This window comes from Bufo gargarizans, chromosome 8 (assembly GCF_014858855.1).
Source record: "Bufo gargarizans isolate SCDJY-AF-19 chromosome 8, ASM1485885v1, whole genome shotgun sequence".
Classification (NCBI taxonomy): domain Eukaryota; kingdom Metazoa; phylum Chordata; class Amphibia; order Anura; family Bufonidae; genus Bufo; species Bufo gargarizans.
The window spans coordinates 48,164,528-48,185,198 of record NC_058087.1 but is presented as its reverse complement, the minus strand read 5'-3'; the positions used below and the strand labels follow the sequence as shown (position 1 = coordinate 48,185,198).

Here is a 20,671-nt window from a genome sequence, read left to right as displayed (position 1 = left end):
TAACCTGAGAAGGGGGAGGGGGGGGGGGGGGGGTTGGAGCCAGAAATACTTACCTGTCTGGCATGTTCTGCCCCCCTGGTTCCAGCCAGGTCACCACCTTCGGTGTGCGGCCCCTTGGAAAGGAGTGCTACCCCGGAAACAGAGGGGACTTGTTGTGGGTGGCCGTGGTGACCCGAATGCTGGCGGAATGCAGAGGCTTTAGGAACCTCTGGTCCTCCTCGACTTCTGGAGACCGGGAAGGAGCAGCGGGTTTGGGGACCCCCTGGTCGCCCGTCTCCTAGGACTGCCTGTAATCCCGCTAGAAGAAAAGAAAAAAGGGAGAGAAAAAAAAAAATAAAAAAAAATCAGACCTGCAAAAGCAGGGAGGTCTGCCCCCTACGGACACTAAGCTAAAACGGTTTTAGCCTAGTTCCTGTAGGAAGGGTATAGCTGGAGGGAGGAGCTCACACTTTTGTGCTTAGTGTCGCCTCCTAATGGCAACAGCTATACCCAAGGTCAAGCCTGTGTCCCCCAATGATACGGATGAGAAATTTAGTTTCCCTAGGGTGTTTTATAATTTTTCTACATTGTACGACTGTTGGAATGGAGTCATCACATTTTCTATTTCGTGAGTTTGCAAGTGTGTTTCAATAAAAGTTTTCCATTTTCTAAATACTTGTGTTTTTTTTCTTTGTTATTTAATATATCTATTCTCTCCATACACATCATATATTTCATTTGCGATATTACTTCTGAAGTTGTTGCAGTTGTCTGGTGTATCCAAGAGTTCATGATACATCTTTTAGCTACTAATAGTACAGAATGTATTATTTGTGATGTTTGATTTTCTCCGTCCTGTTCTTTGTAATGAAAAGATATATGATATTGGGTCTAGTGGTATATTTATTTTCCAGCGTGAATCCCTTGTTTTAAGATGATACAAAAATTTTACCATGACATATTCATCACCTATACTGGGAATAGATGGAAAAACATTGACAGGGGGGAAACAAATATACATTTTTTTTAATGCCTTACCTGCCAGGATTTCTCCTTTGTTGCCAAACTTCTTTGAATAAAAGACTTCTCCTCAACAAATCTCTGTTTTTCCATCTGGCTTTCAGTTTGTATTGTCTTTATGTAATTAGACATAGTCATTTCTTTATGTTCCAGTTCATCTCTGAGGGGAGAAAAAGAAAACCTTTACCATGGAAAAATAAGGAACAATTTAAAGTTATAAGGAGATACTGTATGGCTCCAGTCAAAAGTTGTATTCCGGTTGACGTAATCCCCTATCCACAGGATAGGTGATAACTAACAGATCGGTGGGGATCCTAACGCGTTAGGACCCCCACAGAGCATGAGAACAGGGACCCCGTACCTCCTGCAGCTCCTTTAAAATAATCGGAGCAGCCAGTTACACATGCGCAGCCGCTCCATTTCTTTCTATGGGAGTTCTGGAAAAAGCAGAGCGCTATAAGCTTTAACCAACCGGAATACCCCTTTAAAGAAAGTTTAATGAAACTTGTTTTTAAATTATACCTCAGTTTGGAGGTTTCCACCTGAAGCTCTTTCTGCAGTTCCTTTTCAGATTTTTGTAGCCGCTCTATCTCCAGTGCTTTTTCCTCTAGCTCAGAGCGGAGATGAGAAATAGTTGCCTGTTCCTGGAGCAGGACTTTGTACTGTTCCGTCGCTCGTTCCTTCTCACGTAACAAAGATCCTTTTAAGTCTTCAGCAATGGAAGTTTCCTGCTGTAGTTTATACTCCAACAGTTCAACTAGAAAGAAATATATTCCATTTCAGCCATTTGAAATTACACAAATGTTAGACTACATTATTTAAAAAAGTACTGTCACCTCTCCTGCCATGCCTGTTTTTGTAACTACGGTACTTACATTCCCCATGCAATAAATTGTGAAGCATCTATTCTTATTCTTAGATTATGTTGTGAAATTCCTCTATCATTCCTGCTAGAAATTTATGAATAAAGGTACAACTGGGTGTTACAAGTTTGGGGTGTGTCCCTGCACACCCAGCTGTACCTTTCATAAACGTATAAGGCTACTTTCACACTAGCGTTCGATCGGATCCGTTCTGAACGGATCCGATCATAATAATGCAGACGGAGGCTCCGTTCAGAACGGATCCGTCTGCATTATTTTGGCATATAAAAGCTAAGTGTGAAAATAGCCTCGGACGGATCCGTCCAGACTTTCAATGTAAAGTCAATGGGGGACGGATCCGCTTGAAGATTGAGCCATATTGTGGCATCTTCAAACGGATCCGTCCCCATTGACTTACATTGTAAGTCTGGACGCCTCCGCACGGCCAGGCGGACACCCGAACGCTGCAAGCAGCGTTCAGCTGTCCGCCTGTCCGTGCGGAGGCGAGCGGAGCGGAGGCTGAACGCCGCCAGACTGATGCAGTCTGAGCGGATCCGCATCCATTCAGACTGCATCAGGGCTGGACGGAAGCGTTCGGGTCCGCTCGTGAGCCCCTTCAAACGGAGCTCACGAGCGGACCGACGAACGCTAGTGTGAAAGTAGCCTAACATGTATAATAGAGGAATGGTGCAACAAAGTGAAAAGATTAAGTACTTCAGAATTGTCATTACATGTGGAATACAGCTGTTTACTAAAAAATACATGTCAGGAGTGGCGACATGTTCTTTTTAACATGATCCATGAATTCTGAGCAATTATTTTTTGGGATAGGATAGAAAATTCTCCATCTGCATTCATCCGTATCAATGTGGCCATCATAGGGGCAGCTTGAGTATTTATTGGTGCGGTGAGGACTACATACCTTCTTTTTTTTTTTTTTTTTTTTTTAAGGGCATCTGTCAACCCCCAAAAGTCATTTTTAATTTTTGGGCTAATTAAAATCCATATATTGCGATTTTTCAATATATAGTGCTCTTAGGCTACTTTCACACTTAGAGTTGTTGCGATACCAAATTTTTGATTCGGTTTCGATACCATGAAAAAGTATTGCGATACTCGATACCATTCGATACCACGCGAAAAAAATAAACCAAAAAAGCCACGTGCATTCCACATGTTTAAAAATGGCGAATCGCGCAGTTTTTATTAATTTTTTTCTGTTCCGGCGTTCACCACCTAGATTTTTTTTTTATATTTTAATAGTTTGGACTTTTCTGACGTGGCGATATGTAATATGTTTATTATTTATATATTTTATATATGTGAAATTGGGAAAAGGGGGTCATTTATACTTCATATTTTGGTGGGGGTTTTTTTTACACTTTTTATTTAATAACTATTTCCCCCCTTAGGCTACTTTCACACTAGCGTTCGGGTGGTTCAAACGGGGCTCACAAGCGGCCCCGAACGCTTCCGTCCAGCCCCAATGCATTCTGAGTGGATGCGGATCCGCTCAGAATGCATCAGTCTGGCAGCGTTCAGCCTCCGCTCCGCTCAGCAGGCGGACACCTGAACGCTCCTTGCAGCGTTCGGGTGTCCGCCTGGCCGTGTGGAGGCGTGCGGATCCGTCCAGACTTACAATGTTTACAATGGAAGTCAATGGGGACGGATCCGTTTGAAGATGACACAATATGGCTCAATCTTCAAACGGATCCGTCCCCCATTGACTTTCAATGTAAAAGTCTGGACGGATCCGTCTGAAGCTACTTTCACACTTAGAATTTTTGTTAACAATATAATGCAGACGGATCCATTCTGAACGGAGCTACCGTCTGCATTATATGAGCGGATCCGCCTCAGACACAAGTGTGAAAGTAGTCTTAGTTTGAAGGAGCTAACGAGCCGAGCAGAACGCTTCCGTCCAGCCCTGATGCAGTCTGAATGGACGCGGATCCGCTCAGACTGCATCAGTCTGGCGGCGTTCAGCCTCCGCTCCGCTCGCCTCCGCACGGACAGGCGGACAGCTGAACGCTGCTTGCAGCGTTCAGCTGTCCACCTGGCCGTGCGGATCCGTCCAGACTTTTAATGGAAGTCAATGGGAACGGATCCGCTTGAAGATGTCACCATATGGCTCAATCTTCAAGCGGATCTGTCCCCCATTGACTTTACATTGAAAGTCTGAACGGATCCGCTCAGGCTACTTTCGCACTTATAAATTTTTCTAAGTTATTAATGCAGACGGATCCGTACTGAGCGGAGTCTCCGTCTGCATTAATATGATCGGATCCGTTCAAACGCAAGTGTGAAAGTAGCCTTAGATGGTACTTTGGGGGTCACTTACTATTAATGTGAGGCACATGGGGTCCATGCCAAAGACTCCAAAAGCATGCGCCCAGCCTGACATTAAAAATAAGTGACCCCCATCATGTTTAAAACATGGGTAGTGGCAAGATTGGGGTTAATGAGTCACATTAACCCCAAATCTTGCTGGCTGTCTTCCTTATAGATATGGTTTTTGCCTGCCTTTATTTTGAGGCAGGCTAATCATCACTCTTGCACTGGGTCTGGCTGTGGGCTAGGCTAGGTACCTGCTATGCTGGGCTGGCTGCTTTTCAGTCTCACTGACTCTGGGGCTCGGGCTGACGCTCACTCGTCTCAGTCAGACGGCGCAGCACACAAGACAAACGTGAGTGACTCAGTTAGGAGTCAGGATGGAGGAGGAGGCTGCTCCGCTGCCGCTGGTGCCGTTCGCTGAGCTCAGCGCTCACTCGTCTCAGAGTCAGACGGCGCAGCAGTTTATTACCTCCCCCGTCCCTCCTCCTCCTTTAATTAAACGCACAGTCATTGGTGGCAGTGATGCAGGCATCTTCAGAGCCCGCTTACTCCATTGGGCTCAGCGGCGGCAGCGTCATAGGAGGGAGGGAATCCCTCCCTCCTTCTCCCTCTCTCTCTCCCGCCTTCTCCACTGTCTTTCTGGCGGAGCGCCATGTTGTGTCATAGGAGATAATGGGCTGCGCAGCCCAGTATCGAAAAAGTGCAAATCACAGTACCGAATCGATACTTGTAAAAAAGTATCGATTGGGTATCGATTTTTCGATACCCGCAACAACCCTATTCACACTTGCGTTCGGAGCGGATCCGTCTGGTGTCTGCACAGACGGATCCGCTCCTATAATGCAGACGATGGGATCCGTTCAGAACGGATCCGTCTGCATTATATTTCAGAAAAAATTCTAAGTCTGGAAGTTAGTCAGATGGCTCCGTCCAGACTTTACATTGAAAGTCAATGGGGGACGGATCAGTTTGAAATTTAGCCATATGGTGTCAACTTTAAACGGATCCGTCCCCATTGACTTACATTGTAAGTCTGGACGGATCAGTTTGGCTCCGCACGGCCAGGCGGACACCAAATGGTGCCAGACTGAGGCATTCTGAGCGGATCCGCATCCACTCAGAATGCATTGGGGCCGTACGGATGCGTTCAGGGCCGCTTGCGAGAGCCTTCAAACGGAACTCACAAGCGGAACCCCGAATGCAAGTGTGAAAGTAGCCTTACCCTTTTCTGTTGTCTAATTCCGTTAAAAACCGCACTAATTCCGTTAAAAACCCTGAGGAAGGAGCAGCCGAGCGAGCGTCCTCCTCTCAGTGCGCCTGCGCCGACTGAAGACCGGTACGGCGCAGGCGCGAGATTTAGAACGCAGACAGGGCCAGCCAGAGGATGAGAGCGCTCGCTGGCCATGTCAATCAACAGGAGGAGGGGGCGTTTTTTTTTAAAGGAGGATGCGGTGGCTACCAGCAAGTAACCGCCCTACTTGCTGGTAGAGAGGTAATTAACATATTATAAAAGTGCGGTTTTTAAAGGAACTAGACAACAGAAAAGGGTAAGAGCACTATATATTGAAAGATTGCACTATAAGGATTGTAATTAGCCCCAAAATGACTTTTGGGGGGTGAGAGATGCCCTTTAACTATTTGGCCAACCCAAATAGAATCCACAGAGGAAAGAAAAAGGGGATGTGTGTCAATAGACAAACTGGGAAATGACAGTCACCCATATAAGGCTACTTTCACATATGCATTTTAGCTGGAATCGGCATGGACCAGCAAACACGCTTATGTCTAGATAATACAACCAGCAGAATCCGTTATGAACAGATCCGGTTGTATTATATTTAAAATAGCCATGACGGACCAGTCATTTAAACCATTAGAAGTCAGTGGGCGCCGGATTGGTTTTCTTTTCTGTCCGAGAAAATGGATCAGGCACCATACATTGAGTTTTATGCTGGATCTGTCTTGCTATGCACAGCATGCTGGACAGAAAAACTCTGCTTGCAGCAGTTTTCTGTCCGGCATGGGAACGCAACCAAACGAATTCTGGTGCATTCCATACAGTTCGGTTTTGTCCCCATTGAAAATGAAGGGGGACGAAATGAAAGTGTTTTCCTCAGCTATTTAGATCCTCTGCCAGATCTCAATAGTGGAAAGGAAAGACGCAGATGTAAAAGTAGCCTAAGCTCCTCCATAGGGCAGCGACTAGTCATAAGCCAACATCCCCCTCCCACAGCAACTGGCACAATACAGAAGAAAAAAGTTATATAGAGCATAACAGATAAGCTTAGTACTAAAGTAGTTGCAAGAAATGTACTTTCTGCTATGAAAGCCGAATAAGGCTAGAGAGACACGAGCAAGTTGAATGCAAGGAACTAGCAGTGTGTCTCCGTGAGAGGTCCTGTTCTGACCTCTGCTCCTCTGACAGGATCATGCAGTATTAGGCCTCATGCACACGACCGTTCAGTTTTTTGTGGTCCGCAAACCGCGGATCTGCAAAACACTGAAGCCGCCCGTGTGCCTTCCGCAATTTGCGGAACGGAACGGGCGGCCCATTGTGCGGGGCCTCAAAACGGAGCAACGGATGCGGACAGCACACGGAGTGCTGGCATCATCTTTTGCGGCCCTATTGAAGTGAATGGGTCCGCACCCGAAAAACGGTTGTGTGCATAAAGCCTTATACTGATTTTTAATGCTGTGTAAGGCCCCATGCACATGATCGTAGTTTCTGTCCACATCCGATCTGAATTTTTTGCAGATCAGATGCAGACCTTTTCATTTTAATGGGCCTGCAAAAGATCTGTATGTCAACACGCCCATGTGTCTGGTCTAAGCGTTTAGCTGGCTAGAGTATAGGCTTTTCTACATGGGCAGTCAGAGGGCAAACACTGGGGATTACTAATTGCATTCCTTGCTCGTTCGCAGCATTTACATGTTTGTACTTTTATTCTCACACAGTTTTCTTGTTTGTTGGCCACACATTCCTATTTAAACAGGACTATGTCCAGCCAACAAGGATTTTTGGTGCCGTATGAAAGACACAATTACATTTGCTTATTTGTCAGGTGATAGGCAGCACTCTTACACTACACAATCAGAAATAATTGCTTATAGGAAAGCTTGTTCCAGATAACTGTCCTAATCCTGTTTAAAAGGGCTCAAGTCTTTATAACAAACAAGCGATAAAGTCTTACCTTGTCTGCGTAGCTGATGTTCTCTCGTATGTCCTTTTTCCTCAGTGCTTGTAAGAGTATCCTGCAGTTTTTGAAGTTTCTCCTGATTTTGCAGATGGGCCATACGCAACTGTGAACGAAGGTCCTGAATTTCAGACAGCAGACTACTGCGATCAACAGCAAGGACATGCTCTAGGACAAGACGTTTCTGCTCCGCCTGCAAATAAAAAAATAATGATTTTTTCCCTCATTGAAAAACAAAACAAAAAAAAAAAACACTTAAAGGAATATCATCTTCACAGAAGTATTTAAACCAAACCAAAACGACAAGTATTTTCAGTCTTTGCTAACCTGTTCCTTTATTAAATGCTCCACTCTTTCAGACAGTAAGTTTTTGTCTCCTGAGCCATGGCGAATATCAGACTGAAGCTCCAATCGCAAATATTCTCTCTCACTTTCCAAAAGTGCCTGCACACTCTGTAGCAGATCCCTTCTCCAGTCCAAGGTGGTGCTTTCCTAGTATTAAAGAAATGAAAAAAGTTAAGCAATCTCATAATTTAGGGGTGGTGCATTGTAAGTAAAATATAAAATCATTCTGGAAGCTACTGTATGAAACGTCAGTACAAATATTAGTGATCTTTTAGACCACAAACTGTGGGAGGTAAAATTATATCTATAAAATAGAAAAATGCAAGGCATCACAAACCGTACCAAAGTAAGGAGTGCCCACAGTTTAGATGCAACCGTCAAAGCATACAAAAAAGAAAAAAACTGCAGCACTTCCAATAAGTGAAAAAATATGTGGAGTCCTTTATTCACCCATGCGACTGGGACCATTCTCAAGCCAGATATATATCACTATCTATATATCAAACTGTAAAGCAGAGCAGCACTCCAAAGTTGTGATAAAAAAAGGATGTGTTTATTCACCCATAAGTGACGGGACGTTCTGGCTCCAACATGAAGCCTTTCACTTTTATCTATCTATCTGACAGCCACACATTTAGAAACCCTGTACCTTCTCTCCTTTGTCAGCAGCCTGAGCTAAGGCGGAACTCAGTGACTGGATAGTTTCTTGCAAGCGCTGTTTCTCCTTCTGCCAAGTATCCATGTTAATCGCAAGTTCAGAACTGTCTGCAACGCCAGACTTAACCACAGGACGTTCAGACAACTCGAGGATTTTGCAGCTTTCCTCATGCACCAAATTCAGCATTCTCTGCAAAAGTGATGACATACAAGGTGGTTACACCTGACATTTTAACAAGCAAACATTGGCCTGATTTTACCATTGAAGTTACGCCTAAATTCTGGCTTAGGCCTTATTCACATCTAATTTTGTCTTTCCATTGTTTTGCTCTGTTAAAGGAGCCTATGGACTTTAACAGAATCTGCACCTGAGACCGCTAACTAGGCTTTTGACACAGATGTGAACGAGGCCTTAGGGCTCATGCACACAAACGTATGTTCTTTTTGTGTCCGTTTATTATTTTTTTCTGCGGACCGTATGCAGAACCATTCATTTCAATGGGGCCGCAAAAAAACGGAAGTTACTCCATGTGCATTCCTTTCTGTATGTCTATCTCCGTTCCACAAAATAAAATAAAAAAAATAGAACATGTCCTATTATTGTCCGCATTTGCTGACAAGGACAGGACTGTTCCATTAGAGGCCAGTTGTTCCACTCTGCAAAAGACGAAATGCACACGGACGGCAACCGTATTTTTTGTGGATCTGCTTTTTGCAGAGAGCAAAATGCATACAGTCGTGTGCATGAGGCCTTCATTTGTGTCAAAAATTGGAATCATTTTGGCACATCTCATTTTAGACATTTATGAAGTAAGAAAAGGCAAAAAGAATAATCTACTTCGCCTTGCCAAGGGCATGGCTTAATATAAGCATTATAGAGAAGATTAGTAAATTTGTCCCAGTGTGTTTTCAAGATCATGAGTAGTGGCCATTCTCAAATTTATTCTACACTGTGTGCTACCCATAAGGTCACACAAGACATTTGTGGGCATTATAGCAATACATATTTTTTTTTACTGCTGATTTCTTCTGTAACTGATATATTCGCTCACTGCAGAGCTGCAGCTCATTCGCTCACACAAGAGCTGATCTAGGGTTGCTAATACCTGGACCACAGCAAATGTTTTTTTGGTGTTATAGGTATTCCCAAAAAAGTGTAATGAAAGTTTACCTGCAGCTGTGGAGATACCCCAGTGGTGCCCAGTGAATCCATTGTTTGTTTAATATGAAGTAAGTTCTCCATATAATTTAGCTCAGACTTTAAGCCTCCTTCAGGTCTGTAATCTATAAAAAATATATATTTTCAGTAAGGATTAATACACAGAAGGTTTTGTGGGACTGTTTGTTGCAACATGTGCAAAATTGAGGGTGGGGTGAGAGAAAAAGAACAAAAACAAAACACCAAAAGACCTACTCATGTAACTCCACCACCCTAACAGTCCTGCAGCAGTCAATTAAAGGGACTGTCCAAGAGTAACATCAAGTTACAACAAGTTGTGATTACATCCTTGGAGCAATGATGTGCTGTACCTAATGGCACTAATCTTGAGGGCAGCGACTGGCTGCAGCGGTTATGTACCACCAGTACAGCATATCATAGCTCCCAAGATGTAAATGAGGGACTACAAAAGCATTGGCATTAGGGCAGCAGGGGATTTAAGAGGAGCATGCTTTTTGTTCCCTACGGTCAGAAAATCCCTTTAAGTGCAACTATCATTAAAGACCACTATATGTTACAAATGTCACTTACCCAGTTCATCATATTTCTCAGAACCCATCTGATCTTCCCTGGAGCTCCTCAGGTCATCACAAGAACCATAATCTGTGTGTCCAGCATCTCCTGGCTGAAGGAGAAATTTTTTATTAAGACCCCTGACAAAAATAACCGTGTACAATGACATGCGTGTCAAGTTGAAGACGCAGTCTTTCCATCACCAAATAACTTAATGCTGTATTGGAAGAGTTTGACGTTATTGCTAATAGGAACTCTTATGACATGACACTGGTTCATCCATACATAAATAATCTTAAAATTACCGGACTAAGTCTCTCAGCTGAGAAATTGCTTCCAGATAAAGATGGAGTGCTGGACCCCAAAAGATCACAATGTTCAGGTCTTTTGATGCAAGAAGACTTCGATCTCATGAGCTCAGCACTGTGATCAATACTCAGTTCAGAGAAGGGAGTAAATGCCCCCAGACTGTGTATTGCTTCCTCTTGCTTCCGAACCATTTCAGGGGAGTCCCAGGTACTCAGATCTGTAAGGCTTTCAGAGAAGCTTGTAGCTTTTCCAGGTCTTGAAAGGTCAGGCTTATGTTTAAGATCTTCAGAGTTCATTTTTGGTAAATCCACCGCCATCAATGCAATCATGGCTTCTTGGCTGACCAAAGCATCTTGCAATCTCTTAACCTGAGTGCCAAGATTCTGTGAATGTGTCTGTAACTCTGCCACACAAATCTCTCGCTTCTGTAAAAAGAGAAAGCATTGATTGTATACAATTTTATGAAGTCGGGAAGGATTTTTTTCCCCCTTAAGTGGGAAAAATTGGCTTCTACCTCACAGTAGGGGTCGGCGATATGGCCTAAAATCTATATTGCGATATAATTTTAAGCATGTGCGATATATATCGCAATATATTGTTTTCTATATTTGGGGGAGGGGTTAAACTTTTTTTTTTTCTTCTAACTATTAGCCCCCTTAAGGGCTAGAACCCTTGTCATATTCACCCTAACAGATCTCTATTAGGGTGAATAGGACTTTACACTCTCCCTGCTGCCCTGTGCGTTGGGCACACAGCAGCAGGGAGCCGACTATGGTAGCCAGCCTCTGATCCGCCCCCCAGCCTCTCCCTCTTATCAGCCCCCTCTGGTAAGACTTGACTGGGGCAGGCCACGGCGCACGTGAGTATAATGCTGCTCACTGACATATCATGGCAGCCAGGACTTCAGTAGCGTGACTCCTGGCTGCCATAGTAACCGATCGGAGCCCCAGCATTACACTGCTGGGACTCCGATCGGCACTGCCTCTCCATGTTATCATGGTCCGGCGATATAGGCGATATGCACAAAATCCATATCGTGGCACAAATTTATATCGCATATCGCCTATACCGCCCACCCCTACCTCGCAGTTTATATTTTTTTGCCTTCCTCTGGATCAACTTGCAGGATAACAGGTCGAACTGGATGGACAAATGTTGTTTGTTGGCCTTATTTACTATGTTACCAAAAGACAACTAGAAAGTCAAGTCAATTAAATAGTTAACTGCAGGTAAAAGAATATGCCTGTGGCCCCACAAGTTAATATCTTAATTGGTTCCAAGATCACCATTTAAGCTTTGAAACTTAAAGGGGGTTGTCTCACTTCAGCAAGTGGCATTTATCATGCAGACAGAGTTAATACAAGGCACTTAGTAAAGTATTGTGATTATCCATATTGCCTCATTTGCTGGCTGGATTCATTTTTCCATCACAATATACACTGCTCATTTCCATGGTTACGACCATCCTGCAATCCATCAGTGATGGTCATACTTTAACACTATAGGAAAAAGCATCGGATACTCGTAACCATGGAAACGAGCAGTGTATAATGTGATGGAAAAAGAAGGCAATATGGACAATCAGAATACATTAGTAAGTGCCGTGTTTTAACTTTCTATATATAATAAATGAAATTTGCTGAAGGGAGACAACCCCTTTAAAAAGGCTATGAACACCTTTGGGGGCAATTATTATTTTTTTTTATTTAATTTTACTCATTTTGGGTTACAAATGTATTTTAGTTTTCAACAGTTTTTATCATACAGGGCTTTTTTAGCCTAGCTGTGAGCATATTACTTTCACTTTGAGCCGTTACCTGATGGCTATGTATAGCCCTCATCTCTGAACTCTTAACAGCTCATAAACACTTAAAGAGGTATTCCAGTTAGAGAATGTTATTCTCTATTCACAGGATAGGGGATAACTATTAGATTGGTGGGGGCCCCAGCGGTAGGACACCCACTGATCATGAGAACCCTGTAAATTGACGAAGCAGCTGGCCGGAAACATGTGCGGCCGCTCCATTCACTTATGAGGGAGTGCTGGAGATAGCGGAGTACAGTGCTTGGCACTCCCTTAAGGAGCAGCAGCTCTATACATTTTTAGGAGGGCTCCATGTGTACGGGGCCCCTGTTTTCGTGATCGGTGGGGGTCCCAACAGTAGGACCTCTACAGATCTAATGGATATCCCCCATCCTCTTTAAAAGGAGAGTTCACATCACCATTATTTTTCCGTTCATCTGATCTGCCAGAAGAAAAAAAAAAAAAAAAAAAAAATAAGAATGGATCCTGGGCATCAGTTATGCACATTTTGCATTCTGCAGGCAGGACTTTTTTTTAGTCTAGAAAAATGGATCTCAAATGGCTCAAACGGATGCCAAAGTGAGCTATAATGTGTTTATGAACTGTCAGGAGATCAGAGATAAAGGCTTTCCTGATGGGACACAGTGTAGACACACAGCCTGCTACTAGAGAGTCTCAACACTATGAAGAGAAAGGGGCAGAATTTTTTTTTTTCTAATAAAGACCAATAAATAAATAAAAAGATTTTTAGCTTGCCGCAGGCATGGCCATTGCATATTGAAATTATGCAACCTGAGGAACCACTGTACTTTGTAACATTTACTATGTTTGTACCTGAAGCTGCTGCAGAACATCTTGGGCGTTTGCGTCCTTTTGTTCGCACTCAGCGCGCAACTCCTCTAGTTCTTGCTTCATGTTGGCAAGCTGAGTCTGTGCACTATGAAGATTGGCCTCTCTCATACTTGCCAAGTTCTCTGCAGTATTCAGCTGCTCCTTTAAAGCAACCTAAGGAATAAATTGTTTCATAACAAATCAGGAAAGTTATGTCAGTCATTGGTATGTGTAATCTATAGACTGCACCTCTGCCATTTGATGTGGACATTGCGGCGCCCATTGGGTTCTATACAAGGTTGTGTGTGTTTTTTTTAATTTTATTTAAGAGGACCCGTGAAAGGGGTTGTACATTATTTTGATATGGATGGCTTATCCTCAGATCAGCTGTTTGAAGAGGCTTTGGCACTCCAGTAAGTGCTGTGAGCTGTTCCTAGACCAGTGAAATCACGTACTTCAGTCACATGGCCTATGTTCAGCTCAGTCCCATTCAAGTGAATGCGGCTGAGCTGCGATACCAAGCACAGCTTGTATACAATAGATGCCCAACCTATGGCCCTCCAGCTATTGCAAAAGTGCAACTCCCAGCATGCCTGGACAGCCTACAGCTATTAGGGTATACTGGGAGTTGTAGTTTTGCAACAGCTGGAGGGCCGCAGGTTGAGCATCCCTGTTCTATACAATGCATGGCGCTGTGCTTCCTAAGCTGCAAGGAGGCCACAGTGCTCACCGGAGCTCCACTGTCTCCTCAAACAGCTGATCGTGGGGGTGCCAGTGGTTGGACCCCTGCCAATCTGATATTGATAACCTATTCAGAGGATTTTCTTATATTAATGTCTGCAGGATAGGTCATCGGTATCAGACTGTGAGGGGACTGACACTTCCACCTGTTCCCTGCTGCATCTGAACAGATTTGGAAGCACAGCTCTGTTCAAAGTGTTAGGTAAGAGAACAGCTGATCGACAAGGGATTCAGGTGTTGCATCCCCATCGATCCGACGCAGGTTACTATCCCGATGATGGGTCATTAATATCATTTACCCAGAAAACCCCTTTAACCCATCATGCAACTTTCTTAAGGTTTTAAAGCTGTAAATAAAATTGTTAATAGCTGCATGCCTAGTAACAGTCACACTGCTTTTATTTTTTTACTACATGAGATCCACTCCAGATACGGTTATTTTCAAAAAATCTAGCATCACAGAGCTGTTCAGGATACTATAATGTTATGGTGTTTTATATTGTAATATTTTTTTTAACAAATGCTGGAGATCAGAAACTTGCTACTCTTGACAGTAGTAGAATAATGATATTACAGATCAGAGTAATTGCTCATGACACAACCCAGAGGATTAAGGAACCAGATGTACTAGGAGTTGGGCCAAAGTATACCAAGAAATCAAGGCTCACCAAAGCAGGTACTGCTTGCAATTCCATAAATTCATCCTCATCAGTCTGTGTCTGCACGTCTCCAGTGAGGATCTTCGCTTTCTCCTCCCAATCTCTGAGAAGTTGCTCCAGATGCTCTGTGTCTCGCCTGTACTCTATACTTTCTTCTTGCAGTTTTCGAAGTTCCATTTTGGCAGCTTCTAGAGACAACGCACTTTGTGCCAGTTTATTCTCCGACTCAGCTAGCTCAGCTGTTTTTTCCTCCTGCATTGTCTGAACTAATAACTCTTTTTCCATAAGAAAACCATCCTTCTCCATTAATCTGTCTTGAAGTTCTTGCAGCTTAGAGGAGAGGCTGACAATCTGTTCTTCTCGCTCTGACAGACGACTCTGGAGAAGTTCACTTTCCTCTTGCAGATTCCTATGTTGCATTTGAAGACCCTCCAGTGCTTGTTCATACTGCTTGCTGGACTGCTGGACATTGTGTAAATTCCTTTCCAGGACCTCAGTTTCAGTGATGTGCTGAGCTTCTTTCTCTTCCAGTTCTTGTTGTAGAGCTTCCAGTTGGGCCTTGTATGAGAACTTTGTGTCTTCTAGACTGTCTGGTGTTGTGCTTCTTCCTTGTAATTGTTCAGCGCCTTTTCTTAGTTCCCGTTGTAGGTTCCCCACTGGACCAAGCCCCAGCTGATCTAAACTTTCTTGACTGTCACTGATTTCATGCCTGTTTGGACCCAACTGTTCCAGCTCATGTTGCACTTTTTCAATGACTTCATGGAGCTGCTCAACTTCCTCTTCCTTGTCCTTGCGTAATCTGTCTAGGTCGCTTTGAAGAAGTTCAACAAGTGATCTCAATTCCTCCACTTCTGCAGATTGACTGTGTGATGCCTGAATTAAAGAAAAAAAGAAAAGAAAAAAAAAAATATTAAAATTATTTTAGGGGGTGGGCAACTTTCAACTCTCTAAAGGACACATACTTTTCTCTAACAATTTAAAAAAAATATATAAATAGAGATCCATTTTAGGTCAGTAAAAATTAAAAAAAATTAAGTTTTTTTTTAAAAAAACTACTGGGGGAGAAACACCTCAACAACGCTGATCAAGCAAGGTTTTCTTCTGGGACCAAAAACAAATGCAGTGAACAAAAGTGTACGAAAATGAACCCTTAAACAGTGACAGTTTCCACAAACTTTGCATAAATCAACGATACAGAAATATAAAGATAAGATATAAGAAACTTTGTAATATATCTTATTAGAGAAAAAAATGTTACATGCTTTTCTCAGTCCTAATTTTTTTCCCAGTCCTGCAAACAGAAAAAAATATGGCCCCAAAAAAAAATTTGCACCTCCATCACAGCTTTGCAGCAAACAGCAGAAATATGTGGGTGGTAGACAATATAGCCCTCACCTCCTGCTGCAATCTCAAGATCTGCTCATTTAAATGGTCAATCTCTTGGTTTTTCTCCTGAAGCAGCGCCTGTGGAAGGTGCAAGGTGGAGCTTACACCATCTTTGGGAGCATTTTGGAAGTGCATGGTTGACACGTCATTCTGTAACACCAAATAGAAACTGTTACACCCAAAATCAATTATATACATAATTTTTTACTCTTTAGATTATATGCTTGCCTTCAAACACAAATACTCCTCCTGGGATTGCTGTATCGCTTGTTCATACTGCTTACGCTGGATATCCAGCTGCATATTAAGCTGGAAGACTTCCTCTGTTTTGTTCATCAATTCTTCTCTAAACTGGTCTAGTTGCTCAACCAAGCTCTCAGCCTGTAGAGAAAATAATAATAAAAAAAATCTCTACATTTAACATTATGTTTTAGGGTATAGAATGTAGTTCCAATTTAGGCCTAGATCACGTGTCAGTGTTGTGGCCACTGACAATTGTGAGGCAAAACCTGGTACAGATCAAAAACACAGAAGTGCAAATCTTGCATAGAGGTGAAAATCTTTCCATTAAATATTGTCATCTCTGTAAAGGCCCCTCCTGGTTTTGGCGCAATCACTGGTGAAATCCACTGATCAAACACTGACACGTGAACTAGGCCTTACTAGCACATATGTACAGTGGGCAGAGTTCAGCTATTCTGGTAAAAAAGCATCTGCATAGACAGAAGTTTATAGAATTCAGGTTGGCTGCAGCCACCACTAGAGGGAGAGTAAGGACTTACTGCATATTTATACATTGAACTTATAAAAAAAAAAAAAAAAAAATAAAAAATAATATTTTTTAATAATAATAATAATAATTTTAAAAAACCAACAACATTTTGCTTTAAGCTCTCTTGTGGTGTCTGCAAGTAGCAAGAGTACTAGGGTTTAAATAAAAGCTTTATTTTATAAAAGATCTGACCAAAATTAAAGAATTATCAGCACTCAGTTTCGAATCTATATAGTTGAAAAAAAACATTAAAAATAGTTATGTTATTCCTTGGAGAAATTCACTTTAAAATAAAATCGCCAAAATATTTGTATTGGTTTTAGACAACTATGGGACACATTTTTCAACACCACCATTTGGTACACCAGTCTTGATCCCCTGTGCACCAGAGGGAGAAATGCCCAGTTATTAAAAAGGTAGATTGCTCATTGATTTGTGCATCTCTGGCATTCCATGCACCAGAGTAAACTACGCCAGCTGGTGTAGACTTCAGCTATTATTTACACCATAAGTGGCGGAAAACACATTTCACAATTAAATATTTCACACAAACGATGTGTGTGCCAAGGTCTGCAGCTTTTAAGGAGAATCGGTCAAATTGTACAGTGTCTGAGCTGTAGGCGCCACAATATAGAGCAGAAGGAGCTGAACAGATTTATATAGATTACATAGATTTGTGGAAAAAGATTCAGTATATTTGCTCTTTGTGGGCTTTGACGTCAAGGAAGCGGCCCTATCAGTGATTGGCAAGCTTCCCTGCACAGGGTGTATGCACAGAAAGCACCCAGAATGAGCAGGAACTTAAATGAATGAAATACAGGTTATATTGAATATTTTCCCATAAATCTGTATACAGGGTGTGGCAAAACTGTGTTTTAAACATTAAAAGGGGTTCTCCAAGAGTATAAAATATCTCCTCATGTGCCGGGCACCACACATGGAATATACGTAGCCCGCTCCTTGCGCCGCCGCCGATGCTTCTCCCTGCACACGGAGAGGAGGGAGAGGGGGGAGAGGGAGGGGGGGGTGGGTCGGGAAGCAGCCAATGGAAGGCGGGCATTGGGACGAGGACAATGGAGGCTCGTCCCTGTCTGCCATTGGCTCCCACCCCGACACTGGATGTTTTCATCGGTGTGTAGGGAAAAGCACCGACGGCGGCGCGGGGACCAGAAGCGGGATAAGTACATTCCATGTGGGGTGCCTAGCACATGGAGGGGACATTTTACTCTTAGAGAACCCCTTTAAACCATGTGCATCTGGCAGAACGGTGGACACACACAACACATCATATAAAAGAACTTTAGGAAACTATGACCTTGCTTAATGCCTAAACAGGTAAAGTTAGATCAAAACTGACCCCTCCAGTGTGCTTCTGAGTAAATTCTAACCAAGAATAATATATCACATGACCTCCTTCCGATTGGAAAACCCAGAGCCGAATTCAATATGTTGGATTTCAAAATGGTGGCCATAAACGTTTCAACCACTAAATAATGCAGCCTCCCTTCCTAATTAATAGTTTCACACATTAAAGGTGAATTTTCTAGAAATAACACCAGTTAATGGGGTGTGTCCAGACTTCTGCTCTGCTCGGCTCCTTCTGCTGGCAGATTACAGTGCAATTTCATGGTGACAGGTTCCCTTTAATGCCAATGAGAAATCTCCACCTTTATGTTAAATTATTAATAAGAAATGTACCTCTCTCTCTTTTCTTTGCAAAGCCTCCCGCTCTGCTTGCAGCTCTTGTTTTAAGAGATTATCGGGCTCTCCTTCCACAGGTACTCTATGGCGGGTCTCATCAAGCTTTGACTGAAGGGCAGAGATCTGTAGTACATTATTGTACTGCTGCTGCTGTAATGCTTCTTTGTCCTTAACCATAGAGAAAGAATACTCATCAACAGATTTCTAGTCAGAATCAGGTAAACCACTAATCTGTTAATGCATCCTCCAGTCCAAAAATGTGCCAAAATCTAAGATCAGGCTGGCCTGTAATGACAGCTGTCTTTGTGAGGAAACATGGTCAAAAGATATAATTTACATATATACACATATTCTTTTTACTGGAATTTGCAGGATACAAGAACATGGTATGCTATGTTTTTGTATCCTTTTTCTCTAACGTATATGTCCAACGGAGGCATGTGAACCCACCCTAACATGTTGGAGTCCACATACAAACTGTGTATCTAACTTAAGAATTTTGGCCCTTTTACTTCCCACGATAGTTATAGAAATTAGCTTTGTCGCCCCCTGCTGCTCACACCATCCCATCACATTACGAGTCTCAAACAAATCCATAGACTGCAGCACCATCCCCTTCTCCCACATTCCTCTCTTCCCCTTCTTTAGTTACTAAGGAGGTTTCTGAATATTTACAGAGAGCCTACAGGCAAAGAAAGCGTATCTCATTGGAAAGTAAAGAAGATGTATTACACATTTACGAGCACTCGCTGGTATTACTGATCTAAAAAACGAATTATACCAGGCATAAATTCAATTTTCAAGGACTTGGATATATAATGCCTAGTTTTATAAGGGGAAACTATTTTTGGTGCCACAGCGCCTTACCTGTATAATTTCCTTCTCCATCTTCTGCATTTTTAGCAATTCGGCTTCCAGTTGGCTGCACTTTTTAGCTGCATCCGCATTACTCAGGGCAGCCTGCTCCAGCTCTTGTATTCTTACCAACATCTTATCTATTTCTTCATTTCCTTCTGAAATCTGCTGCTCCAAATGCTCTCTTCCCTGAAGCAGTAGTTTGCAGTCATCAGTTTTCTCTTTCATACGAGCCTCCAAACTCTCAATCTACAGAAGACATTACTTGTGAGTATCACTTCCTTGGGAAACCGTGCAAGGAGTTAACTAAAAGCAATTAAACAGGGAATGCCATGCAGCGCTAGGTTAAAGCAAACAAGCAGCTTCTATCTACTACTGAGGGTAACCATGCAGGAAAATTACTGGATGCACGGGACAACATATGGATCATTTAGTCATTAGAGGAGTTCAGATGCAGACATGACTAGTCATACCTGGGCACTCCAGTCATGGAGCTGTGGCATAATTACACAGGAGAGAAAAAAAAAAAAAAATAAAAGAAAAAAAAAAGGTACATTAACATTTAAGTGTTCCAGGGACACGGAAAGAGTCGATATGAGCTAGTCTGAACAAAGAAAGTACACAATACAAGATAAAACTAAGTTAACAGTACCCTCTTGGAGCCATGTTTATTTCCTCCCGTCTCAACCTATTAAAAAGGAAGCCTCCCCAGAAATATGCTAATATCTATGGTTCGGCTTCTGAAAGGCGTGATGACTAGAGGACGCTATAGATGGCCACACTTTCCCCTGCGATTGCCATCTAATATATGTCGGGGCTGAGCTTGCCATAGCAGGAGTCTATTAGCATCTCTTGGCTGCTGCTAATATAAACCTTTATGTTCCCTAATAGGACACACAGCCAAGTGGTCGTCTTGAGACAACACTTTTAAGTTGGCTGCGCGTGCATGGGTTCTCAGAGAGCGCCGTAAAGACACTGCTAGATTCTTCTGGCAGTGGTCAATCTCTGGAGGACCAACTCATTGGGTATATTGAAATCCAACAGCCAAATCCTTCACTCCTTCTGGATACAGTCGGAAGGCCACAATACACATTAGATTGTCAGCCAATCCCACCCAAATACTCAGGTTTAGTCACCATACATCTAATGTGCATGGGCTGCAATTAATAATCTGCAATGCATTTTAATTTACACCATAGATTTTTTTTAATGCTGTCTGTTAATAAGATAAAAGTATAAAAACTTTGCTAGCACTGTAAACACTGCAGATTTTCCACACGCAACTCCACACCAGAAAACCTATTCGCTACATGTTCGATATAATTGACCATACCCTTAGGGGACTGCATTTACAACAAACACTTAAGTACAATAATCCTAAAGGGGCTGTGACAAGTCCGAAAATTATCCATAGGATAAGGGATAACTAACTGAACTGTTGATGTGCGACCACTTGATCCTGGCACAGACCCATACTTACTCATCCATT

At 42.7% G+C, this 20,671-nt stretch overlaps 1 protein-coding gene across 5 annotated transcripts in view; it reads right to left on the bottom strand.

Annotated features, from left to right (window-relative positions):
* Positions 1 to 20,671, bottom strand: part of PCNT (pericentrin) — a 113,593-nt gene that overhangs the window by 35,121 nt on the left and 57,801 nt on the right. For 4 of the 5 annotated variants that reach the window (XM_044303371.1, XM_044303372.1, XM_044303373.1 and 1 more), the window contains 15 exons: positions 19,656 to 19,676; positions 19,195 to 19,431; positions 18,325 to 18,495; positions 16,083 to 16,235; positions 15,864 to 16,004; positions 14,478 to 15,341; positions 13,072 to 13,242; positions 10,430 to 10,858; positions 10,143 to 10,236; positions 9,564 to 9,676; positions 8,385 to 8,582; positions 7,718 to 7,882; positions 7,388 to 7,583; positions 1,522 to 1,756; positions 1,018 to 1,159 (listed from right to left, as the gene is read on the bottom strand). In XM_044303371.1, the coding sequence (XP_044159306.1) occupies positions 1,018 to 1,159; positions 1,522 to 1,756; positions 7,388 to 7,583; positions 7,718 to 7,882; positions 8,385 to 8,582; positions 9,564 to 9,676; positions 10,143 to 10,236; positions 10,430 to 10,858; positions 13,072 to 13,242; positions 14,478 to 15,341; positions 15,864 to 16,004; positions 16,083 to 16,235; positions 18,325 to 18,495; positions 19,195 to 19,431; positions 19,656 to 19,676 (3,330 nt within the window). The remainder of the gene's footprint in view (positions 1 to 1,017; positions 1,160 to 1,521; positions 1,757 to 7,387; positions 7,584 to 7,717; positions 7,883 to 8,384; positions 8,583 to 9,563; positions 9,677 to 10,142; positions 10,237 to 10,429; positions 10,859 to 13,071; positions 13,243 to 14,477; positions 15,342 to 15,863; positions 16,005 to 16,082; positions 16,236 to 18,324; positions 18,496 to 19,194; positions 19,432 to 19,655; positions 19,677 to 20,671) is intronic. The other variant, XM_044303374.1, reaches the window with a different exon arrangement.